Source organism: Thunnus albacares, chromosome 7 (assembly GCF_914725855.1).
Source record: "Thunnus albacares chromosome 7, fThuAlb1.1, whole genome shotgun sequence".
Lineage (NCBI taxonomy): Eukaryota > Metazoa > Chordata > Actinopteri > Scombriformes > Scombridae > Thunnus > Thunnus albacares.
Window position 1 is genome coordinate 20,427,130 of NC_058112.1, and position 27,774 is coordinate 20,454,903.

General features: G+C 36.8%; 1 protein-coding gene across 1 annotated transcript; it reads right to left on the reverse strand.

Annotated features, from left to right (window-relative positions):
* Positions 1-987: 987 nt before the first annotated feature.
* Positions 988-27,282, reverse strand: LOC122985649 (mucin-5AC-like). The gene is made up of 45 exons (XM_044356479.1): positions 27,026-27,282; positions 26,785-26,899; positions 25,999-26,089; positions 25,801-25,913; positions 25,504-25,717; positions 25,273-25,398; positions 24,335-24,452; positions 24,088-24,240; positions 23,138-23,237; positions 22,941-23,010; positions 22,670-22,807; positions 22,402-22,566; positions 22,221-22,315; positions 22,003-22,129; positions 21,647-21,902; positions 20,542-20,591; positions 20,330-20,430; positions 20,076-20,227; positions 19,826-19,964; positions 19,641-19,748; positions 19,357-19,536; positions 19,034-19,273; positions 18,729-18,885; positions 18,414-18,542; positions 18,049-18,199; positions 17,698-17,741; positions 11,006-17,542; positions 10,586-10,815; positions 9,374-9,545; positions 8,999-9,243; positions 8,655-8,838; positions 8,290-8,494; positions 8,011-8,189; positions 7,837-7,906; positions 7,416-7,555; positions 7,297-7,328; positions 7,036-7,204; positions 5,389-5,487; positions 5,231-5,271; positions 4,651-4,773; positions 3,825-3,926; positions 3,575-3,703; positions 2,971-3,010; positions 2,082-2,205; positions 988-1,953 (listed from the first exon to the last, which is right to left on the reverse strand). Exons 1-45 carry the CDS (start codon positions 27,280-27,282, stop codon positions 1,782-1,784), a joined length of 12,582 nt encoding a protein of 4,193 aa, XP_044212414.1. The 3' UTR covers positions 988-1,781.
* Positions 27,283-27,774: the final 492 nt, after the last annotated feature.

The following is a 27,774-nucleotide window of genomic DNA, read 5'->3' on the forward strand; positions in this document are numbered from 1 at the left end:
TTTTGATAATTGATTAATCATTTTGAGTAATTTTTTAAGAAAAAACATGTCCAGATTCTCTGGTTCCAGCTTCTCAAATATGAATATTTTCTGGTTTCTTTAGTCTTCTATGATAGTAAACTAAATGTCTTTGAATTGTGGACAAAACTAGAAATTTGAGGACATCACCTTGGGCTTTGAAAAAAATGATCAACATTTTTTGAATTTTATGGACCAAACAACTAATTGATTAATCGAGAAAATAATCGACAGATTAATCAATAATAAAAATAATCGTTAATTGTTATATAATGGCACACTTAATCACATTAACAAAACCACTAATATTCATGTTATTAATGGTGATATTAAACTTGATTAAAATAGCACATTTAATACTTTCTGTTTTATTACTACTGTTGTTTTATTGTTTTTGTTTTTATTCTTTATATATTTTGATACTTATTTTATACTTAATTTATTCAGTTTTATTTTATTTTAATTGTCTGATTTTACTGCTTAATTGTAGAACTTAAATGTTTTAACTATGTGAAGCACTTTGTAACTGTTTTGTGTTGAGTGCTGTATAAATAATGTTTATTATTATTATTATTATTATTCAATTTGGTGCAATGTGGTTCACTTAATGTAAAATATCAACATATTTGTTTAATAAATGTTTAATAAATAGAATTTATTAAACATTTATCTATTTATTTTTCAAATAGGTAAGGTGATGACAAAAAAAGTTTTAGAATCACTTTCATGAATTATGAAAAAGTATTCTTGGAAGTGAATTCAGACTCAATATATTTGTTTGTAGGTGACTGACTGTACTTATCTACATATCAAATAATCAAATATAACATGTAGGCCTAATATGTTATATTAATAGCATAATCATAAAATAATACATGAAATGATGAATATAAAATTGTAGATGATGGTACAAAATCTCCTTAAGAAATACACATGACATTAAAAAAACAAGAACACATGATCATCAGTAAATCTGTGCATTTTAATGACAATGAAGAAATTCAGATTTGACAGACGTTTGACACTTCAGATAGTTTGGATTATATTCTTACACTCTTTCCTCAATCACTAGGATATATTCATCAAATTATGAAACAATTTATATTGATGGAATGGTTAGAAATAATGACCACTAATAGTTTAAAATTAAAATCCATGTTTTATGTTTTACCACAAATATATTTCTCATGTCCAATGCAAAAGAAAGTCTACTGAAAGTATTGCTACAACGTATTGTATATCTGAACCCATTCTTGTGTCTTTTATCTTTCAAGTCAGTAAAAGGAAGCGAAACACCCTCTAAGGCTGAAAACACCACATGGAGATTGATAGAGATTGTAAAAAGGAACCACCCCTTCAAAAGCTAAAAGAGTCACCATGACACCAATATGTGCTGTTGAAGTAATGACAGCTATTGTGAAAGTTCAAAGGGCCAATTCCCAGAGGTGAAGGAAACATTTTATCACCATTTAGCACTATGGACAAAACCATGCAGGTCTAATATCTCAAAGTATGAAACATTTCAGACCATGATGTTTAACTAATTTGGAATATGGGACTGCTGATAAATCTCAGCCTTAATGTAACAGCTAATACACTAAAGATGTGCCTCTGGTGGTCTTCACATATTGAGTCTTGACTCTCCTAATTTTTTAGAGTGGAGTGGAATTGTTAAAGATTATAAAAGTATATTTGACAGAATTTCAGTTCAATAAAGCTTATTTTTCATTTTGTTTGCCTCTCATAATGTTTGAACATTAGTCCTAGGTGCTCTTTTTACATTCGGCGACTTGGCAACCACACTTGTCAACTGAAATGTAGGAGTGTTTTATCTTTGTGCCATCAGAGCAGATCATCTCCACCTCCTTCTTGCTGGTGGCCATTTCTTGACAGCATGAGCATGAATGCATCAAATTGTTGCTCTCCGCAGAATACCTGTAAATAAAGACAGTTTCAGACAGGATTTCCATCAGTCATGGGCTGTACAATGTAAACAAACACTTCTCTCAAAAATGACTAAAAGTGATTTTAGCTGGACTGAGAATCTTTGTTATAAATCTCACATTGAGGACGACGCTCCACAGGACCCCTCGCAGGCTGTGATTTCCACTGGCACAACTGACTTGCAGTTCTTTGTCTGCAGATAGGTGGTGTTTGTGTGCTTTTGACAGTTGTAACGAGGAGTACCTGTGAATAAAACATTAAAATATTTTTTTTATCTTGTTGCAACAATTACATATTGCACACAAATGCAGGTAAGTGACAATTTCAGTAGCCAAATAAAACTGGCCACTGAAATAACTGGATGGGTAGATGTTGGAAGATTTAGCCTTTCTTATAAATATATATTCTGGTCTTAATTTTACATTTAATGATTAGTTGGTCAATTGCTCGGTTGATCTAAAGAAAATTAATCATCAACAATTTTGATAATCAATTAATCATTTCTAGCAGAAAAGCAATTAATAAAATGTGAGGATTTGTTGCTTTTTCTGTTTTATAGCATTGTGAATTGAATATTTGGGGGTTTTAGACTGTTGGTCTGACAAAAGAAGGGATTTGAAGACAACATGTCAGTCTCTGTAATTTACAGTATGATTGGCATTTTTTGCTATTTACTTACATTTCATAGACTTAAAGCTTAATCCCAAAAAATATTGACAGATTAATCAATTATAAAAATAATTATGCATTGCAGTCCCACTGCAGACATTTTATGTTTTTATCACTCTAAAATCATGCTAAGAGTAGCAGGGGATAACAGTACACTTTAAGTGTGAGGTAAAAGTGCTCACTTGTAAGTGAAATCATTCAAATTAAGAAACCTTTTCTTTTTCTTTTACAAGTTGTGAATGAGGCTCATAATGCTCTTTTTATGCATAACTCCATTTTCAAGAATAGATAACTGAACATGTTGTCTACTTTGTACGTATCTTATCGACTAATACTTACAGGTTTTGCAACAGCCGTTCATGTCACTTTGTTCAGTACCCTGTAATATAAACAATATGGGATGTCAGAATTTAGATACACAACACAAAGTCACATATGAGTCACTTGTAAAACTGGTGCTTTTGCTCAAGGCGATATGATATGATATAATATTTCCTCTTCACTATGTATTTGTGTATTTCAGCACATTTGGTGTATTGCACCATAAACATTAACAACCATTTACAGTAACCATAGTATTAATAATTTCAGCCCATTTACAAATACATTTATTTGTATTTAGCTTACAGTGCAATGTCAGTGTATTTAAGACCAATTGTTTGAACATGAATTTGTCTAATTAATTAATTAGCCTGAATCAAACGTCTAATATCCTGAAGGTAAGTGATCCTTGCAAAAATGTTACACATTGCATTAGCAGAGATAACAAAACTAACCCCATATAATTTTCATTTATGTCTGATAGATGTAAATTTTAAGCCTTAAAACTGTTACAGATGCAGTTTGGATGCAAAGTGCACTGCAACATAAACCAGCGTCAGTTCAGATATTTAGCTGCCAGAAATAAGAATTTATGCTCCTTTCAGGACTGAATTATACTCACAGGAACGCAGTTGTCTGGATCAAAGTGAGGGCACTTTGTTACATTTACAGAGACAATAAGGTCATCCTTCACCTTTTGGCAGTCATACTTGGTACAGTTGTCATTTGGTGGTGACCAAGACTGAGAAGGCTATTAGAAGAGTAGAAGAGGTCAATCAGTGAACATAAACGATTCTGAGTAATAACACAGTTTAATATTACAGGAGCTTGTGACCCTGATTCTAAAGGTGTTTCTGTTACACTTTACTTACCTCAATAATTATTGGAGAAGTGAGGCTTGGGAGCTCAAGAATACATTTTGTCCTTTTACATGTTCCACAACATTGTCCAGGTTGATTTACATACTCATAGCCCTATTTTTTTTAAAAAAAACACAAATCAATATGGTCTGCAGCTTTAGAGATCAATTTAATTTAATTCATACATAATTAGTAATTAGTAGAATGTACAATATTTCACCCTTGAGGGTGTTATCTAGTGATATCCTTAATTTATTCCCCCGAGCAAATTGAGGTGAATGAAATTTATAGTTTGTGGTGCTCAAAACACTGAAAATTCCCATTTAATTCAACAGCAAAATAAATTTCCAGTGATATTGTCCTTGATACCATGATAACTACAGGATACACTGTTTTAATAAGAACTATTTATTCAATAGAAGAAATTTTATTCACCTCTATTATGTTCGGATGGTGGCATAAGACAGATGCCTAGATACTAGATAATGACTAGACTAGATAATCCTATAGATACATGAGAAAATATCTTTTTCATATTTCTTTAAGCACAGGTATGTTTCCAGTCAATACCAGCATTTAAGGCTGCATCCTTTCACGTTCAAGCCTATCAACATGTGCAGATAAAGAACAATAATATATCAACAGCTGCTGCTGTGCAGGTCAAAAGTACGTTTTTATAGATTTTTAAACTATGAAACATATAGAATGTGCTGTCATATTATATATTTTTCTAAAATAATTGTACTGAATTCAGCACTTTACCGTTCACTATATTTAACTAAACTATTCAATACTTAAAAAAAACGGTTATACTTTCAATATTGCCATGTAAAAGTACCTCTGGACAATGAATGATGCAGTCTATCACATGACACTGAATGATGTTCAACTTGGTGTCTGGATCTTGAGCTTCAGTACAGTGGCATGTTTCACATGGACTTTTGGGAAAAGTCATATTTGGCTGTAAAAGAACATAAAAGTCATTACATGAGGGTATAAATCTGCCCTTTTTAATGGCTTCTACTAAGAATACAGTAGTAGTTAAGTAGTATGGCAATAAAATGTGAACCATTTTGTATAAATATCAATAAATAAAAACTCTTATGTATTTTTACCACAAATATATTTTATATATTTATAAGAATGGTGAGGAATTGTGAGCTATATTCAACCTAAAAAATGATTGATGACCTAACTTAAATCAGAGATTGCAGAGTTTTAGGAGTATTAACACATTATGAATATTAAAACTCTTTCTTTTTTCTGTCTAAATATTTTTATGACTCTGAATTATGGAAGAGTTTGCATAGAAATGTCTTAAAATTAAAGCTATTATTCTACATTTTGTCATCTGGAATCCAACACTTTAACAAGCAAATACACTTAATGTGAAATATATACAGTATATTGCTGCTTACCCTGTATTCAGTTTCATTGAAGACACAGACACCTTTGGGTACTAGATAATAAAAATGTAAACACATATGATCAATTAAAGGCTAAAATGCTTAGTTTCTAGTCTTTCACACACTAGTACTAGAAGTAAATGTAACTGAACACTGTACACAGAGCTTACCACATGAGGGGCAGCAACTATCATTTGAGACTTGGATCTCCAACTCAAATCCCAGTTTGCACTTCTGTTTCAGCACAGAACAGCTTTTTTTGTCACATTCTGTTGGTTGAATTGAAATGAAACGAAGATTACCAAAAAAAAAAAGTTAGATACAGTAACTGAAATGATTTAGAATTGAATTATAACTCCTGATGAATAGCTTGCTTAATATATGTCACATAACTTCAAAAATGAATGAGTTTCTTCATTGTGAAAAAAGTCAGAATAAATGGCATGAATACCATTTTTCATCGAGAAATGGTTAAGCATGGACCACTGGTTCACTGAATTATACAGTATAATAGAATGTAAAGTTCTGGCTTTAATTAATTCCAAATATATACAGAAAACAAAACTAACAACCCTTAAAAATAACTGCAAATAATCTAATTGCAGATTTGGAAAAATGAAAAAATACTGACACTCATCATTTTTTTTGTTTGCTTTGTACATCGCCATGTTTTTTAAAATTATTTATTTATTTATTTATTTAAAGCTTCAAACCCTAATGTGGATATTTCATTTACTTATTCTGTATTTTTCCATTTTTTATTTTACATGTATGTAGTCTTTGCATGTAATTATAAAATCCTCCGTTATTGCACGTTGCTCATTCAATCACAGCATGTCACAGCTTACCACAATATTAAATTAGTATTAATAATGATTACAGATGATATACAGGTGATATGCACAGCTAAAGTATTTCTGTCTGTAATCATGTGCCTATTCAACATGTCTCTCTTGCATATCTGAATTCATGGTAAAGGAATACTTCAGAATATTAGTAATTTGATGTATGTATACTGTATGCTTCTGCTTTCCATGTTTTAATTAGTGCCTAATAATGTAGTATTATGTGTCATCTTGTTTACTGCATATTTCTATTATTATTATCTATTATTATTTATTGCTTTGCATGCGGTGTATTGTATCATTCAATTAGCACCTTACAATGTAGGATATTGGCGTCCTTCATGATATTTTTACTGATATTAATATTCTTTTTTTCTTATTGTTCTGAATACTTATAAACAATTTCAATAACTTAAATTTAATCTTTTAGGGTGAAATATTACATAGTCACCCTTAAAGATGAATAATGTGCACTGTTCCTATTAAATTAATGAATAAATAGATAAAATTAGCATCGTACTTCCATTAAGTTGAGACAGAGAGAGACAAAAAAAATTGATACAGCACAGGCCGCCATATCCTGACTTTATGTCCCTCAAATGGGTCATACTCCAAAATACATCTCACTAATGAGACCCTCCCGGTAAACACCTATGTCTTTAAACTCTGCACCCGCTGATTTGTAATGCTGTCTTTTTGCAAGGCTTTCAGTTGAAATTCTTGTAAAAGTCTTTTTGTCAAACTGAGATAACACTGTCAGGTATATTTTCTCTGGCTTTAGAGCTACAGAAGACATTATTCAAGTATTTTCACAGGCTAAGTAGTACTCCCAATGACTAGTAAACTGATCTTTGTATGTAAAATCATTGGAGTGCCACTTAAATCATCTTTTTAAAAAATTGTTGCTATTGTATTGTACCTGTCTCTGTTACAACACTACGTTAGCCGATGTAGGCATGTGGAAACACTTACCACATGTCAGTCTCTCACAGCAGTCCACTGTGTGGTTCACCAACACCTCACCTTCCTTGTTACAGGTTATGGGTTCTTGAGTGGGACATGCGAGAGGCTCACACTGAACACTCAGTGTGTCCTCATCACAAACACACTGCTTACAGCCACTCCGCCAAGTGTCACCAAGCTGTTTGAGTGATGAAACAGAGTTAATGTCACAACAACAACAACAACAAAACATATGAATAACGTGAATGATGAAATTATTGTTGCATTTACCTGTTTAGGTTGGCCATCAGGTCCAGTGCAACCTTTAACAAGAAAAACAATCAGTATACCTTGATATTTATTTATTCACAAATAATACGATTTTGCTTCACTACAGAAAATGATCTTACAGGAGGAGACACAGAGGTCGGAGTTTGAACTGAACAAGGTCATCCCCTCTGGGCAGAAACATCCCTCCATAAATGCAGTACAGACACGGTCCTGGTTTCTTTTTTCTCCCTGGCATTTTTGTGTATACTTCTCATTGTATCTATGTATGGAAAGAATTGATGGTAAAAAACACACACACATAATTATTTCATAAATACAATGATAAATGTTGTTTGTAATGCAGTGCATACACCAAATATTACACTGCTTGAATAAGACTTTTTTATGCTTTCATTTAAACTTATATCATGGAAACTATGTAATACTCGTAGTGGAAACAGCGGCTTGCTTTATATGGTTATATGGCGAAATTTTCTTTAGAATTTCAAGCTGCTATTATTTAATTGCTGATATTCATAAAAAGAACGAAAGAGTGATTACCGTGCATTGCAAGTTGGTATAACAATTGGTCCACAAGGCTTGTAGACTTTATTTTCTGGACATTTATGCTCTACAATAAGAGAAAGTGGATTTACACATCAAATTGATGAAAGAAGGAATTTTGATATCTAGAAGTAACATTGCTTGCATTCCACTAAAACAGAGCCCTCTTACCGCATTGTCCATTTGTAGCGTTCCTCCAGTCTACACAGACAGACGCTTCAGTGCACATCATGGCATACGCCTCCATACTGAAACAACCCACACTGGGATCCTTCATGTGGCAAACATCAAATTTACAGGCCTCATAAACGTTTTGTGGTGGAATTACTTTGTGGCATTCCTCAAACACCCTTAGTGTACAAATCAAAACAAAGCAGGCTGTTAATCCAAGTGATACTGGAGAATTAACTGACATTATATTGTATTCATGTTTACACTCCAAATTCTTACTTGCTTATCAAAACTTCACAAATATCAGGTTTGCAAGGTGTTGATGTTGGTGTTGGTTTTGGTGAAGGAGGAGGAGGAGGAGGCTTCTCACAATATGGCTTCTTCTTATCTGGTACATGCCACTGATGTGCCATCTCAGAGCAAGAGGGATGAATCTGGCCAGTTGGTAATCTGCAGTCATTTTTTCTATAATTGTCACAGGTACCTAGTGACAGCAAATGCCTGTTACAATCCATGTTACCTCACACAGAACATTCACGGGCACTTCCATATTAAGTCTATATATTTTTATCTATTAACATAACGTGCAGCTTCATCTGATGTTCGAGAAGTTTATTCTAACAGCAAATTGATTATCAGCTCACCACATTGTCCCTCTGTGTTGTTGTGGAAAAGGGAATACGGCAAGTCAACACTGAATAAAAGCCCTTTGAACATCACAACTGCTTCAATTTCTGGGATTCTCAGAAGCAGCTCAATTGCAGTACTTGTGATGATGAAGTCATTATTAGAGTAGGTTGGAAATATGCGTTTGCCATTGACGAACACCTAAACAAGTAGAACATTAGTGAGAATCCTGAGAAGGCCTCAGGTTTCTTCATATTTACTGTACATAACACAACACAAAACAACAGATTATCATTGCATACTATTTACATAAATTCAAGTAGAATAATTTAAATAAGTTACGAGAGTTTGTGAAATTTACCATGTTCACTGTCTTTGGGATCCTCTCCTGTTTAAGAATAACTTCATAGTTTTTGTAGTATACAATCAAGGCATTAGCACAGGTCACAGTTCCAGAGGCATCACAGTTTTCGTTGTCAATAAGGACCTTAAAATTGTGTCGAGGAATGATCTCTTTGACCAGGACATAGGTGCAGTTTTTCTGGAAGCTGTAATATTGGCCATCAAATGTCACATAATGAGGATCTCCCCAGCCAGAGCAAACACCTGTAAAAATTAGATAATGTCATTGAGTGTTACACCAACGAAAACAGTATATTGTATACAGTATAATTTGCATGTATATATTTAAGATGTTGCTTGAATATGACTTTTTTATGCTTTCATTTAAACTTACATTTGCACTCATAGTGGAAACAGCAGCCTGCTTTATCATAAACCTTAACTGCAGGTTGCCTATTTTCACATTTAGGTATGGGTCCTGGGTAACATGGCACATGTTCTTTCATTACTTTTCCATCAACACATGTTTCATTGGCACAGTTGTCTAAACTCCAGGTCTCACCATCCTGTGAAGGACAAAATTACACTTTTAGCAATCTGCTACTGTAAAAAAAGAACATTTCTATGTTTATAGAACATTTATAACATATGAGCTAGTGGAAGAATTTGTTTCATGGACATGTGTATATGATTGCGGAAACAAGGAAATTATTTTATTAACTGTACATATAATGCCAAGTTGATATATACACTCATCCTCATGATGAAATATTTTAATAGTATTTGATATTTATTGTGTTGTTTATTGATTTGTTTATTTATTATTATTTCTATCTTTCAGTTTGTCTGGTTTTGCATGTTGTGAGGTGGTGTTACAGTATGTTGGAATGTCGTTTTATGTCTGTTAATAGGGTGTGATGGGATTGAACCCCAGGAAGAATAGCCCAAAGGGACACCTATAATTCATATAAAATGATACAATAATTGACCTTTGTTCCAATATTCTGCAACTACAACTACTACAACTACTGCAATTTTAAGATTTCAAGATATATGACAACACTGCCTTCTTGCTTTGAAAAATAATTTGTATCTTATATGGTTTTTCTCTCAGAACACTTCAAATTTCCAAACTAATTCTGATGTCTCAAATCACACTCACACTGTAGGTGCACACCTTAAACTCAGATTAAAGGTTAGCACAGATAAAGTTTTCCCCTTCAGCAGATGAATGTGAAAACAGCCTTCTAGTATCAAACTTCACACATACATCAATCTGCACAGTGAAAGTCAAACATCCAAGTGAAGTAACAATAACTGCAGTTTTGAGGGGAGAAGGGGTTTATATCTGACAATATAAAAGCTTCCTGTTTCATCCCATACTAGTGTAGACAGGGAGGCATGTCAGTGTGAAAATCAATGAACAAGCAGCCATTAAATGAATCAGTGATACCATGTTGATGATATTGACAACTCAAAAGAACAATGCAAGTTTTAAAAGTGCATTGAAAGGCACTGAAAACTTCCTTCCCTTCCTCCAAGGCTATCTTACAAACATATTATCTGTTCCTTCAAAATATACGTTCGTATAGTTAAATTCAAATACCTTTCTAGGTGGTGTGAGATATGAACAGTCTTTTGGGGGTTTCACAGTGGATACTGTAGTTGTACTGGTTGTTGAGCCAATTGTGCCAGATTTTGTGGTGGTGGTTGTGGCAGGGGTTGGTGGAGTAGTAGAGTGACATGGTCTGGCCAGCTTCTCAACATGGCATGTCGAATTGCAATATGCAGTGAAACACCAGCCTGCTCCATCAGTCTTATTGTACATGAAACTACCTACATGAGGACAAAATCAAGGCAGTAAGAGCAAAATGACCAGTGACATGAGAAAATCAAGACAAAAACAATTTAGACAGCCAGTTGTGATCAGATATGCCAGGCTGCATTTTAAGGAGAGGTATAACTATGATCTAAAAGTTATAACGATAATATGAACAAAAACTGATGACAAAATCACACTGCTTACCAGGAGAGAAAGTCTGATCCAAGTACTTGCAGAAACATTCAACTGGGGTTGAAGACTGAAGAGTTGAAGGTGATGAAGTTGTGGTTTCGAGAGTTGGTGAGGTGGGCTTTTCTGTGGTTTCTTCTAGGGTAGTTGGCTTTCCTTTGGCTGTGGCAGCGGTAGTCCTGAGCCTTTCTGTTGTGGTAAACATTTTGGTGGTTGAGGTGGACAATACTGTAAATGTGGTGGGGGATATGATTGGTGTTTTGGTAACTGTAGTTGTTACCACTGACTTTTCTGTAGTTGCAAGGGTGGTGGGTGTTTCTGTGACTGTGGTTTCAGTGGGCTTTTCTGTGGCTGTTGTGTTAATGTTGGAGGGCTTTTTGGTGACCGGTGTTGCTGATGGTCTTGAATTCGTAACTACTTTGTGTGTTGTCATGGTAATCTTCTTTGTGGTTGTGGGTTTTTCTGTAACTGTAGTTGGTATGGCTGATTTTTCTGTGATTGTGGTAGGTTTTTCTGTGGTTGTGATGGCAGTAGTGCTGGATTTTTGTGAAACTGTGGTTGGTGTGGTTGATTGTTCAGTGATTGTGGTTGTTGTGGTTGGTTTTTCTGTGCTCATTGTTAGGGTTGTAGCAGGGGTTGACTCACACACATATATGCAACATTTGACTCGTATTTCATAGTCATGACAAACAGGTGGTACACCTTGGTCTTTGTTATGACAGATCAGTCCATCTGTTGGGTTGCATGTTACTTTTTGACCCAGATCATTCAAAGATATATCTTTGTATTGTTTCGCTCTACATTCTATTTCCAGAGGCTTTCTGCAAACACTCAGATCTGGATTAGTAATGTTTTCTAGGGATTCATACTCTCCACCATCTGGGGTATTGTCAGGGTAATGATTGTTGATCCAACCTGACCAGTTACAAACAAAGCAGTTAGGTGTTGTGGTTCCTGGAGTGGATTTTTCAGTGATTGTTTCTGTTGTTGTGGGTTTTTCTGTGGTTGGTGTGGTTGATTGTTCAGTGATTGTTTCTGTTGTTGTGGGTTTTTCTGTGGTTGGTGTGGTTGATTGTTCAGTGATTGTGGTTGTTGTGGTTGGTTTTTCTGTGCTCATTGTTAGGGTTGTAGCAGGGGTTGGCTCACACACATATCTGCAACATTTGACTCGTATTTCATAGTCATGACAAACAGGTGGTACACCTTGGTCTTTGTTATGACAGATCAGTCCATCTGTTGGGTTGCATGTTACTTTTTGACCCAGATCATTCAAAGATATATCTTTGTATTGTTTCGCTCTACATTCTATTTCCAGAGGCTTTCTGCAAACACTCAGATCTGGATTAGTAATGTTTTCTAGGGATTCATACTCTCCACCATCTGGGGTATTGTCAGGGTAATGATTGTTGATCCAACCTGACCAGTTACAAACAAAGCAGTTAGGTGTTGTGGTTCCTGGGGTGGATTTTTCAGTGATTGTTTCTGTTGTTGTGGGTTTTTCTGTGGTTGGTGTGGTTGATTGTTCAGTGATTGTGGTTGTTGTGGTTGGTTTTTCTGTGCTCATTGTTAGGGTTGTAGCAGGGGTTGACTCACACACATATCTGCAACATTTGACTCGTATTTCATAGTCATGACAAACAGGTGGTACACCTTGGTCTTTGTTATGACAGATCAGTCCATCTGTTGGGTTGCATGTTACTTTTTGACCCAGATCATTCAAAGATATATCTTTGTATTGTTTCGCTCTACATTCTATTTCCAGAGGCTTTCTGCAAACACTCAGATCTGGATTAGTAATGTTTTCTAGGGATTCATACTCTCCACCATCTGGGGTATTGTCAGGGTAATGATTGTTGATCCAACCTGACCAGTTACAAACAAAGCAGTTAGGTGTTGTGGTTCCTGGAGTGGATTTTTCAGTGATTGTTTCTGTTGTTGTGGGTTTTTCTGTGGTTGGTGTGGTTGATTGTTCAGTGATTGTTTCTGTTGTTGTGGGTTTTTCTGTGGTTGGTGTGGTTGATTGTTCAGTGATTGTGGTTGTTGTGGTTGGTTTTTCTGTGGTTGCAAGGGTGGTGGGTATTTCAGTGACTGTGGTTTTAGTGGGCTTTTCTGTGGCTGTTGTGATAATGTTGGAGGGCTTTTTGGTGACTGTTGTTGTTGATGGTCTTGAATTCGTAACTACTTTGTGTGTTGTCATGGTAGTCTTCTTTGTGGTTGTGGGTTTTTCTGTAACTGTAGTTGGTATGGCTGATTTTTCTGTGATTGTGGTAGGTTTTTCTGTGGTTGTGGTGGCAGTAGTGCTGGATTTTTGTGAAATTGTGGTTGGTGTGGTTGATTGTTCAGTGATTGTGGTTGTTGTGGTTGGTTTTTCTGTGCTCATTGTTAGGGTTGTAGCAGGGGTTGACTCACACACATATCTGCAACATTTGACTCGTATTTCATAGTCATGACAAACAGGTGGTACACCTTGGTCTTTGTTATGACAGATCAGTCCATCTGTTGGGTTGCATGTTACTTTTTGACCCAGATCATTCAAAGATATATCTTTGTATTGTTTCGCTCTACATTCTATTTCCAGAGGCTTTCTGCAAACACTCAGATCTGGATTAGTAATGTTTTCTAGGGATTCATACTCTCCACCATCTGGGGTATTGTCAGGGTAATGATTGTTGATCCAACCTGACCAGTTACAAACAAAGCAGTTAGGTGTTGTGGTTCCTGGGGTGGATTTTTCAGTGATTATTTCTGTTGTTGTGGGTTTTTCCGTGATTGTGGTTGGTGTGGTTGGCTTTTCTGTGGTTGAGCTTCTTGGCTTCTTTGTAATTGTGGTGGCTCCCCTTTCTGTTGTTGCTGTGATGATGGTCTCTTTTGTAGTTTCTGTGATTTTTGTTGTGGTGCCAGGCTGTTCTGTGGTTGTAGTTGGTATGGCTGATTTTTCTGTGATTGTGGTAGGTTTTTCTGTGGTTGTGGTGGCAGTAGTGCTGGATTTTTGTGAAACTGTGGTTGGTGTGGTTGATTGTTCAGTGATTGTGGTTGTTGTGGTTGGTTTTTCTGTGCTCATTGTTAGGGTTGTAGCAGGGGTTGGCTCACACACATATCTGCAACATTTGACTCGTATTTCATAGTCATGACAAACAGGTGGTACACCTTGGTCTTTGTTATGACAGATCAGTCCATCTGTTGGGTTGCATGTTACTTTTTGACCCAGATCATTCAAAGATATATCTTTGTATTGTTTTGCTCTACATTCCATTTCCAGAGGCTTTCTGCAAACACTCAGATCTGGATTAGTAATGTTTTCTAGGGATTCATACTCTCCACCATCTGGGGTATTGTCAGGGTAATGATTGTTGATCCAACCTGACCAGTTACAAACAAAGCAGTTAGGTGTTGTGGTTCCTGGGGTGGATTTTTCAGTGATTGTTTCTGTTGTTGTGGGTTTTTCTGTGGTTGGTGTGGTTGATTGTTCAGTGATTGTGGTTGTTGTGGTTGGTTTTTCTGTGCTCATTGTTAGGGTTGTAGCAGGGGTTGACTCACACACATATATGCAACATTTGACTCGTATTTCATAGTCATGACAAACAGGTGGTACACCTTGGTCTTTGTTATGACAGATCAGTCCATCTGTTGGGTTGCATGTTACTTTTTGACCCAGATCATTCAAAGATATATCTTTGTATTGTTTCGCTCTACATTCTATTTCCAGAGGCTTTCTGCAAACACTCAGATCTGGATTAGTAATGTTTTCTAGGGATTCATACTCTCCACCATCTGGGGTATTGTCAGGGTAATGATTGTTGATCCAACCTGACCAGTTACAAACAAAGCAGTTAGGTGTTGTGGTTCCTGGAGTGGATTTTTCAGTGATTGTTTCTGTTGTTGTGGGTTTTTCTGTGGTTGGTGTGGTTGATTGTTCAGTGATTGTTTCTGTTGTTGTGGGTTTTTCTGTGGTTGGTGTGGTTGATTGTTCAGTGATTGTGGTTGTTGTGGTTGGTTTTTCTGTGGTTGCAAGGGTGGTGGGTATTTCAGTGACTGTGGTTTTAGTGGGCTTTTCTGTGGCTGTTGTGATAATGTTGGAGGGCTTTTTGGTGACTGTTGTTGTTGATGGTCTTGAATTCGTAACTACTTTGTGTGTTGTCATGGTAGTCTTCTTTGTGGTTGTGGGTTTTTCTGTAACTGTAGTTGGTATGGCTGATTTTTCTGTGATTGTGGTAGGTTTTTCTGTGGTTGTGGTGGCAGTAGTGCTGGATTTTTGTGAAATTGTGGTTGGTGTGGTTGATTGTTCAGTGATTGTGGTTGTTGTGGTTGGTTTTTCTGTGCTCATTGTTAGGGTTGTAGCAGGGGTTGACTCACACACATATCTGCAACATTTGACTCGTATTTCATAGTCATGACAAACAGGTGGTACACCTTGGTCTTTGTTATGACAGATCAGTCCATCTGTTGGGTTGCATGTTACTTTTTGACCCAGATCATTCAAAGATATATCTTTGTATTGTTTCGCTCTACATTCTATTTCCAGAGGCTTTCTGCAAACACTCAGATCTGGATTAGTAATGTTTTCTAGGGATTCATACTCTCCACCATCTGGGGTATTGTCAGGGTAATGATTGTTGATCCAACCTGACCAGTTACAAACAAAGCAGTTAGGTGTTGTGGTTCCTGGGGTGGATTTTTCAGTGATTATTTCTGTTGTTGTGGGTTTTTCCGTGATTGTGGTTGGTGTGGTTGGCTTTTCTGTGGTTGAGCTTCTTGGCTTCTTTGTAATTGTGGTGGCTCCCCTTTCTGTTGTTGCTGTGATGATGGTCTCTTTTGTAGTTTCTGTGATTTTTGTTGTGGTGCCAGGCTGTTCTGTGGTTGTAGTTGGTATGGCTGATTTTTCTGTGATTGTGGTAGGTTTTTCTGTGGTTGTGGTGGCAGTAGTGCTGGATTTTTGTGAAACTGTGGTTGGTGTGGTTGATTGTTCAGTGATTGTGGTTGTTGTGGTTGGTTTTTCTGTGCTCATTGTTAGGGTTGTAGCAGGGGTTGGCTCACACACATATCTGCAACATTTGAGTCGTATTTCATAGTCATGACAAACAGGTGGTACACCTTGGTCTTTGTTATGACAGATCAGTCCATCTGTTGGGTTGCATGTTACTTTTTGACCCAGATCATTCAAAGATATATCTTTGTATTGTTTTGCTCTACATTCCATTTCCAGAGGCTTTCTGCAAAAACTCAGATCTGGATTAGTAATGTTTTCTAGGGATTCATACTCTCCACCATCTGGGGTATTGTCAGGGTAATGATTGTTGATCCAACCTGACCAGTTACAAACAAAGCAGTTAGGTGTTGTGGTTCCTGGGGTGGATTTTTCAGTGATTGTTTCTGTTGTTGTGGGTTTTTCTGTGGTTGGTGTGGTTGATTGTTCAGTGATTGTGGTTGTTGTGGTTGGTTTTTCTGTGCTCATTGTTAGGGTTGTAGCAGGGGTTGGCTCACACACATATCTGCAACATTTGACTCGTATTTCATAGTCATGACAAACAGGTGGTACACCTTGGTCTTTGTTATGACAGATCAGTCCATCTGTTGGGTTGCATGTTACTTTTTGACCCAGATCATTCAAAGATATATCTTTGTATTGTTTTGCTCTACATTCCATTTCCAGAGGCTTTCTGCAAACACTCAGATCTGGATTAGTAATGTTTTCTAGGGATTCATACTCTCCACCATCTGGGGTATTGTCAGGGTAATGATTGTTGATCCAACCTGACCAGTTACAAACAAAGCAGTTAGGTGTTGTGGTTCCTGGGGTGGATTTTTTAGTGATTGTTTCTGTTGTTGTGGGTTTTTCTGTGGTTGATGTGGTTGATTGTTCAGTGATTGTGGTTGTTGTGGTTGGTTTTTCTGTGCTCATTGTTAGGGTTGTAGCAGGGGTTGACTCACACACATATCTGCAACATTTGACTCGTATTTCATAGTCATGACAAACAGGTGGTACACCTTGGTCTTTGTTATGACAGATCAGTCCATCTGTTGGGTTGCATGTTACTTTTTGACCCAGATCATTCAAAGATATATCTTTGTATTGTTTCGCTCTACATTCCATTTCCAGAGGCTTTCTGCAAACACTCAGATCTGGATTAGTAATGTTTTCTAGGGATTCATACTCTCCACCATCTGGGGTATTGTCAGGGTAATGATTGTTGATCCAACCTGACCACTCACAAACAAAGCAGGTGATTGTTGTTGAGGGGATGGTGGTTGTGGGTGAAGGCAATGAGGAAGATGGCACTGCTGTTGTTGTAAAAACTGTTGTTGAGAGTGTCTGAATTGTTGTAACTGCCTTAGTTGAAATGCTTGGAGTAATAGTTTGAGTTGTTGTAAAAACAAAGACTGTTGTAGTAGTTGGTATCTCGGTTGTTGTAGTTGTAGGGCAAGGCTTGACATTTCTGTCAATATTTCCATTTTTTCCACAAACAGCAGTTATACAGGTTCCATCTCCATCATGTGTGTCATAGACTGTTTCTCCATATTTGTATATACGTCCTCCATATAAACAAGTGCAAGCTGTAAAAGAGAGACAGTACATTACATGAATCTGTATTGTTTTACCAGATCCTTACAATTGTGTATTCATGGAATCTGTGTAAGTTATGATAATTTTGTTAGTGACTAACAATCACACTAATAGTCATGACCATAATGTTGTGTTTCACACTCACCTTGGACATCAGAGGTGCACTCCTTCTCTGTCGAAGAGCAGTAACTGAAAGGCAATTAAAGAAGGTAAGTTTATCTTAAAAATATCCACAAACACAATGTATATACATTTAATGCCATATGTTATTGTTTATTTCGTTACATGTATCTGTATTTCTGTATATGTATATGTATATGTATAAGGATAGCTAATGCCCCATTAAAATTGTTTTAGAATACTTTATAAATAAACAACATGATTGTATGATATAGGTATACAGTATTTCATCATATCAGTTTTTGTAAAAACAATATAAAGGTGATGATTAACTTTTGCACCAGCTGCAGCATTAGGAAGATGGAATGTTCCCTACCACTTTTGACAGTTTCTGTTTGGAGTCATTATCTCTCCTTCGTCATAATGCTTCCCTTCATCATCATAGCAGCCACATTCCTCCTTTGACACGCACTTCATGGTAACTTCTTCCAAATACGATTGTTCAGGTGGGCAACTTGGATAGCAGCCTTAAAAAATTAAATGCTACTGTAAATCGCAAAACTAACACAAACATGAAGTCTCCTCTAAACCATGTGACTAACTCTTGAGTGGTGAAAATAGATGAAAAATCAGTAACACATCAGGCAAGGACAACTGTGTTTAGCTTATGTCTGTTCAGTTGGTCTTTACTAGAAAAAGTACAATAAAATAAACAATCAATCAATTTATGGTTATTTGTACCTTCTAATGCTGGAATTTGATTGTAGCATCTTCCTAAGGGATTCCTGCATGTTTTCATGCATGGTTTTCCACAAGGCTCATAGTGCCATTCACACTCTCCATCAGGGTTGTAAAAATCACAGAATAGAGCTAATGGAACAAAACAGAGGAATATTAAAAAGATACAAAAACCTTACTTAATCATATATGTAATCTTCATAATAAAACAAGTCAAGCTTTGTTTGTAAACTCGCTGATGTTCACAGATTACAATAATCATTATACACTGTGTTTTTTAGGTTTATCTCCTTATAGAAACACCAATTAAAGACTCACGGCAGATTGTGGGAGTTCTCCATTTCACACAGGCTCCAGCCTCATTACAGACTGCTGCGTAGGCTGCCACAGCGGAGCAGAAACATTCGCAATCTCCTCCTGTATTGCAGGCACATGTGTCTCTCACACAGGTATCATAATAGTTTTGGGGATCCACCTTGTTGAAAGAAGCCATTATAAATGCAAGTAGGGGCTGAATTATTCTCTGCTAACTAATTATATAGAATTCATTGTTTAGACAGTTGACAAATTGCTATGATTTTGTTTGAGATTACATGCCATATAATATTGCTTGCCAGTTTTACCTTCGAATGGCAGGCAGCAAACACTTTACTCTTGATAATGCTGCAGTGTTTCACTGCCCACGCCTGCCTGTGGGAGTACAGGCTGCAGGGATTGTTTACTGCTTTTGCGTTAGGGCAGGTAGGGGACACTTTCCAGCTGTTTCCAAACTCAAGGGCTTCAACCACAACTTCTTTGTTTCTGGTGGTGAAATCGTTCTTGATATTTCCATCGTAATTCCCACACAGACCACAGACTTTGCCCTTGAGTAAAATGACATGAAGTTATTTTTAAAATGCCAACCATATGAATTAGTATATAACTAACTGTATGTCTGCTCACATACCTTGAATGCAGAGCTGAGTTTGATCATGATTGTTGTCTTTTTATTCCAAATGAGAACAAGACCATTACTTGCCTCAATGACAAGATATATACCAACAGTGTGAACCTTATAGGGTATGTCTATCCCATTGGTTTGTTTGATAACTCTGACAGTCTCCTCTGAAAGAGCAATTTCATTGTTCTGAAAATAAAACAAAACAAAATATGCTCATTTGTAAACACCACCCAAAGTTATTTTCAGCATTTTGAAAATGTATTTAAATTGCATATAGTAGTGTTATGTACCCCTAAGTAGAGCTTGATAGCAGTGGAGCAGATGCTTTCAGTTGTTCCACATGGGATACGCTCAGTCAGGACCCTGAAGGTGCCACTTTTATCATCCCCACAGTAATCCTACAAGATATTGATGTCAGTATTACAAGATTTACTTTAGTCAAAGCACAAAGACTAAACATAAGTATGTGTGATACCTGAGTGAAGACGTAGCCACAGTCCCCAGCGAAGGAGAATTTCTTTTCATCAAAAGTGATGTGATGCCCTTCTCCATATATTGTACAGGTTCGATCACACTGATGATCTGTACATTCCCATTTTCTGCTTTTGCAAGTGCTGTGATTCGAAACAATACATTTATATAAAATTACATATCCCCAATTCAAAAAGGACACAAAAAATGTGAACTGACACAACGCTACATTGCAGTAGTATAACAGGGCTCACCAGGTATTGCAGTCCACAGTGATCGTCTGTCCAGACTTATAGGATTCTCCATTATATGTGCAGGGACAGTGTTCCTTCTCAATACAGCCTCCTTTACCATCTGACAAAAGGCCATCAGGACACACACAGCCGGAGATACACTGTGCACTGACCTATACAGTGTAACAGCAATGCATTTAATATATGATTCTGCTGCTTTTGTATACATGTATAGAATATTCAACAGGAATTATTAAACCGTGTCTCAATCTTACACATTCTGTGTCCAGTGTCTGGCAGCTTTTTTGGCAATCTGATCCCTTTTCACCTGGCTTTGCACTTGAGCAGTCGAAGAAAACCATTGGATTGGCGCATGCTGGTGACAATGATAGTGTGTTACAAAGGACACCACTGTATGCTTTGAATTGCTCATACTGTGCTTTGCTATAAAATTAATACTATGACAAGCTGAGTGCTTTGTACCTACATTCATTTATGTGGCCGCCTGAACAGCTTATTTTTCCACGATGGCAGTAGCTGAAATGCACAGAAAGACAGTCAAGGTGGTCAAAGGAAGGAAAAGCATTTTCCTGTTATTTCTTGCTAGTTTCTGCTTTATATCTTGCTAAAACATGAACTATCTAGGGCCAAGGTCCACAACGGGTCTAGCCTGAGGATCCACAATTCGTCTTAGTAAATAATGATCCATGTGTAGGCTAACTTGATACCTCCAACATCTTCACTGCTTATCGTGTTCAGGGTTGCAGAGTCCTGGAGACTATCCTAGCACACATTAAATGAGATGGAGTGAGCACCTGGAAAGTTCACCTGTCTATCACACATACAGACTGACAACCACATTCACATGGCCAGTTTAGAGCCTCAAATTCACCAAAACTGGCTTTGGAGTATGGGATGAAATCCTGAGCCCTGAGAGGAAACCCACAAAACACAAAATACTTAAACTCCACACGGAATCAACTGGCTGGTTATTCGACCCAGAACCTTTTGCTGTGCTAACTGCTGAGCAACTATCCCATACCTTCAAAATGTTAATAAGCCTGATAATAAGAACAAAGCAATAAAACTGTTGCTGAAAAAATAAGAAGACAAGAAGAAAAAGGAAAAGCAGAAGACCAGTACTTCACTGCTTAGAACATACTGAGGGTTTTTTTCTTTTCTGTCACCGCTGAGATTAAAACCAAATTTCATATATTTCATGTCATACTTGTGTTTGGCCATTTTGTGGGATGACCCAGGTTCTTTCCCATTTATGTTATTAGCAGAGAGGAGTGCAGTAAGACCACTACAATGTGCAAGGTGGGCATCAGTAAGCTACTTGTATAGTAAAGCTTTATGTTGTACTACTACTTTCCCCCCTGTGTATGGAAACAGTACTTTAAAATAAAAACACTATGCTGGAAATTTGCTACACTTCAAAGTTAAGTTTTTTGACAAATTTACCCACAATGCAGGCTATTTGCTTCACTGACCGTGACCCAGAACTTAGAAACCACTGATATAAGATATTTTTTGTCCAGTTAAAAACAGATGTTCTTCAGTAATTTTTCTGTGAATATTGAAATCCTCACCAAGTTTTTCCATTGACCTTGATGAAATGCCCGGGGTGCACCACCATGTCTCCCATATAGCAGGAGCACTGTGTGGCTGACACACACTTTCCCTTCTCATTTAGGTAAGTTCCTTCAGCACAGCCGCAGCCATCAAACAAGACTAATTCAGCCTCACATGTGAAGTCTGACTGACTAAGAGAGCGACAGGTGCGACCACAGCTTGTCATCTGGTAGTCATACACCAAAGTAGGAGGGCAGTCAGTTGTGTATTTCTCTGTTGAAACAAAACACACCTCACTTACAGCCGTGTTTAAATAAGATTCATAAATACTGATTTTATTAATTTCACACTTGTTTGTTTCGGAAAAACTTACTGCACATTTTCTCCCTCCATCCACTCAGTGAGACACCGGCAGCAGCACATGCATGGGCATAGGAGGAGATGGCAGCACACATGCACTCCTCACTGTTTTCACAGGCACACGTGTCATAAATGCAAGACTGTGGAGAGAAAAAGCAACAAGCTAAATGTGTAGTTGAATTGTGAGGTTTTTAAACATGAACATATGAGTGAATGCAAAAAAATGCTTACATCTTGATAGTCTTGTGGGTCTATTTCAGAATGGCATGGGGCAAAAATGTCTTTTGTGTCTGACAGCAGGGAACACCAGTGATTGGCATATTTCTCTACAAAAACAAATTAATATGTTAGGTGGTAGGTTGCCGTGAAGAATGACACATATGGAGCATAATGTCTGTAACAATTAACCTACCCTTGTCTACACTCAAAATGCAGGGGTCCCCAAGTATGTTTGTCACATCAGGACAGCTTGTTTTGGTCTTCCATGTGTTGCCAAATGTAACAGCTGTTCCCTCAATCAATCCATTTGTGGTTCTGAAGTCATCAGCTTCAACATCATTAAAATCTCCGCAAAGGCCTGGATAAAGATAATAAAATTTGATGGAACACGCAATAAAACACTCACTGAAATGGTGGATATATTGTATTATAATCAAAAGCGCTAAAGAATGAAAACACACCACTGAGTTTTCCCTTATTGGAGACACTGGCTTTCATGTAAACCTGCATAATGGGTGTGAGCTGAATCTCAAGATGAAGCCCGTAGGTGGTATGGATAACAATGTAAAATGTTGATGGGCTGAAGATGGTTATGCCATCTGTGGGGGAAAAACATATTCACATTGAATTGACTGTTGAATTAACACACCAATGATGTTATACATTGAGCAAACTCAATTATGTGTCATGATTTCACAGGTGAATGAATACCAAAAAGAACCAGCCACTCACCAATGAAAAGAGGCAGTTGAGACATCAGTTTGTTAACAAAAACCTGTCCATCAGCTGCAACTACAATCATCTGCTATTGGAAAAATGACAAAATGACTTGTTAAAACATCAGGAATCATGTTTATATCCTTTCTAACAAATATGGAAATATATTTTCGGGAGAAAATCCTATAAATATGTTTTAGGAGTAATTTTACCTTGTATTTTGGAAGTAGTAGAGTGACTGCAGTCAGGCAAGTTGATTTTTCTGACTTTTCACATTGGACCAGGTCACCCAGAACACTGAAAGTCCCATTACTTTCCTAAAGTTGAGAAGATAAAAATGCATTTGATTACAAACTGTTTGCTCATTTAAAAGTATTGCAATTTTGTGTGTGAATTAAAGAATATGTCAGGTTCACATTTTTTCAAACAATACCAACAAGTCCTCCAGTTTAAACAACAAAAGCTGAATTTTCAAAAAATGATTCTCATCCCTGAGGCAGGTGGTTAGCAAAACACTGCGGTTTGGGTTAAAATGATGACTTCCTTAATTTTAGGTTACAACAACAATCATGTAGTCAAGGTTAGGGGACAATCGTTGTCATAGTTTTTAAAAAACAATGTTTACTCTGGTAGTATAGGCAGAAATCACAGTGTGGATAGGCACAGAGAAAATCAGTTGGGCCTAGCCCATCCAAGACCAGTCTGGCTTGTCAGATAATTGAAACATTCACTGGATGATTGAGCAAAAAAGGAACCCTTCTGAATGGACCCAGGCCCATCCACAGCCAAATTATTCATGGCAAGGAACATCGATCACCTGTGTTAAAGTCCAATGTTCTGTTGACTCATCCATCCACCCTGACTGCCTCCTTACGTGGACTTTGACATTATATATTAACATCATCTGATTTCCTTCTTTGCTCCTGTAATAATCACTATGACCACTAGAGAGCTTCTGTCACTTGAATGTTCTGTCACTTTTCATTGCACTGAATGAAGACTGTGGATTTTGTCCCCACTGGAAATATATTACATAACGATCTTAACTGCCAGTATTAATAGGAGGAATGATTACAGCCAGAAAAAACTGTTTCAATGTAAATATGAGCACCTGACTGTTGTTTTAGGACAGACTTGAAAAATTGTGAACCAACCCTTCAACTCTGAATACCTCACCCTTGAGAGAACATAAGAGCATTCTCCGTGGAAAGTGTATGTTTTATCATCATAGGTGGAGATGTGGGAGCCACCCAGTATGGAGCAGGTACCGGGACAGCCCTTATCCTTACAGTCCCACTGACCATGTTTACAGGTGCTGTCAACAGAGTTTATTCAGTTCAATTGAGCTGACCGCTTCAAATACACATGTTGTTAATGTGAAATTATATTGAAGATTGTGTAGTTATTACCATTCTCGACATGCCCTTGAGTAGGTTTCACCAGCTTGGTATGGCTTGTCATTGTGTACGCAGGAGCACTGGCCAACAGGAACACACCCACGTTTTGTGATGTCATCAAAGACAGTCCCTTGTGAGAGGCATAATGAAATGATTAGCCTTAAGCCCACAGTAAACTGCTCTACACAATGCAAAACTTGTAGCCATACATGTGTGGGTGGTGCAGGGACTTTTTTTTAAAAATTTCACTACCAGAGTTGTCCAAATGTTGGGGGAGAAAAAATCATGAGGGAAAAAGTCTTTGCTTTCTTGATTATTAAATGGTGCACGCAAATGAACAAGATGATAATATTTAACAATATTTTTTGATAATCATGTATTAACATATGTGTAAGGGATGTCAGAGATAAGAAAACAGTGTTGAACCTTGAATCTTGCTGCATTTAATCCAAACACCTCATTTAGATTTCATTGTCCATTATGTGACAATTTTCACTGTTAATTTTGTGCTGCATTAGACTACACAGTGTTACTGTACAGTATATGTACACCTAACTGATAGCAGCTAAAGCTACGTCCAATGTAGCATCACAACTCTATAAAGAGTGTCATTCATTACATTTGTCCTTGTCCTTGAGGAGATAACTTAAATATATTGATATGAAGTAATTAATTTGGTATTCCTAGACAACTTAATACCTAACCAGTGTGCTAGCCTGCTGCTAAAACTGTAACTTCAGTTTCTGTTGTTACAATAACTTACAAGTATTTCAAGTAATTTGAGAGCATGAAATACTAAATCTGCACACCAATCGTGAAAGTCAAGAGCACAAATCAAGTAATTCAAGAGCATGAATTACCAATCAATATAGAATAATTAAAAAAAATCTAACATCTGCTGGCCTCCGTACAAATGTCATCTAAATTGGTTTTAAAATCAGTAAACTTACCAGATGGACAAAAGCATCCATCCACGCAGTGATCCCCACACACTTGGCTTCTCTGGGGGTTGCTGCAGGTGTCAGTACATGGACTAGCGCATTCCCTGTACTCCAAGTTCAGTGGGCATGTTTTACCTATTCCACACAAAAAAATACGATTTAGAGACAGTGATTCTGATAAATAACTACAGAGACAACATCAAAGCTCAAACTTGCACATTTTCTTGTTCCTGTACCTACCACACAGTTGCTCGGTCTTCCATTGCTGTGGCTTTCCGCCTGCGTGAGCGCATTCACGGGAGTACTCTGATATGGTCGAACACAAGCATGAAGAAATGCTGCTGTTACAATTGCACAGGTCCTTCATACAGGCTTTGATGAAGGAGTCAGTATCAATTAGGTCTTTACAGCTGAGGAATGCAGGTCCTGACAGAAGGTGCTCACATAGGTCTCTCTGTGGGTCAAAGTATATAATGTATTTAAGTTGAATCCATGTGTTGTATATAAAATTATTTGAAGCCAGTGTATTTTACACACCTGATTCGGACAGGTCTGTGTGGCTGGAGGGGAAATGTCCTCACAGATTTCAGTAGGACCATTGACTTTCCAGACCTCCCCAAAATATTCAGTAGTTATAGAATCCCCTGTTCCTAGAGGAAAAAAAGGTTTTAGGAAATGTGAATACTGTCATTGTGTAGGCTGTTTTAAGTTTTTTGTATTAAGCATCTTACTTACCTGTTTTGATTAACTCATCATCATGCTGGACTCCGTTGAAGTCACCACACAGTCCACATGTTTGATTCTTGAATTTTGCATCTAGCTCAACCTTAAAATCAGGTGAAAATTCGGTTTGAATAAAGTGCAGTAATGAAGAAGAAATGTCTTCATTACAACATGCTCAAAACACCTTGGAAAACGTCATCTACTGAGGACCGTGTGATTTGGCCAAACACTCCATTACAAGCAAGTAGTTGGACTTTGAATGACGATAGACAACTCATAGAATTAACAGTAAAACTGAAATGTATGCTCTTAGTTTCAATAATGAATATTGTTTTTTAGTCATTGGAGCTACTTTCTTTTTCTGCTCTTGTTGAGGGCCAGTGGTTGTGAATTGTTCTCTTTAACATTTTGTATTTTCAACACCACCTCTAGTACTACTAACTCTGGTAGTATTTGGTCCTGTTTTATAGACTTTTTCATAAACACAATGTGTTAGGTTCAAACAGGAAAAAAGGCCTGTATAATTAATTAATAATAATTAATAATGTGTCAATTAAGAGGCTGAACCTTTCACAATTGCTTACCTTTGATTTTAAATGGATTAATCAGTGTAAGACTGACACATAATGCAATTCTCTAATCTCTTGAATAGTGATCAAACTAAATATACTATAAATATTTGCACAACTCAGTGGCCTTTATGTATCAGTTATTAAAACAATAATAAAAATCAGTGTCTTTTATCGATTATAGTACAATCAGGTCATATGATAACAAGTTGAATGTGAATATACATACCCAGAAAGAGTCGTCTTCATTCCACAAGATGACCAAACCCAGCTTTGCCACGATTTTAACAAAAGAGACAGATCTTTCAATTGTAATGCCAATGTGGTTGTATGGTATGGAGACCCTAGAGGGGGAAAAATATCACAATACGATGATAAGACATTAAGCACGACTGCAATAAGAACATCACTATTGATGAAAAGTTATCAAAAATAGTCTCACAATAACTATGACTGAGCTACATACTCACAGTTTATCATCAACTTTGATGGAAGAGTTGGTCAATTCCACCACGACCCCATCCAGTCTCATAGAGATCCTCTTAATGCAGGTGACCCCATTTATCTCCTGCCGTTGGAGCTGGATATTGAAATCCTCATAGCTGCACTTACAATGGGATGCAAGGATATAGTTGCAAGCAGAGGGAAGCTGGAAGAAATCTCCATCGAAAGTCTTAAAATGGTAGTTTCCCCATGTACTGCACAGCTGGTTGTGAGAGGATTTCATTTCTAGTTTGTATGGAAAATAGCATTCATTATACAATAGTTAAAATGGTAATTTTTTTTTTTTTTTTTTTTTTGTCTTTTAATCTTTGAAAAAACAAATTACCTGTAATTACTGGCATTTTGGTCATCGTCATGACTTAAAAGAGAAGAAAGACATTATACATTTTTTTTAGCTCCATTCAGTCAGAGATATCCAAGTACCTTCTACTTATTAGAGAGGAATATTAGACACTTAAAAGATATAACACTGAAAACATCTGATGAGAATCTCTCATTGAATGTTTTCATTGTCATATTGTAAAACAAAAAGCAGACTGTGTTTATATTTGTATTAACCAGTATGTACATGACAAAAATCCAACACATTATATTAATTTTATCAAATTTTCCTCCCAGAATAGGGTCCTTTTTACTTGATAGACACTACAGGACAATACATTTAGATAAGGTTTAATCTGAGCACAGCCTCTGATATATACAGCTCTCTTTGTAT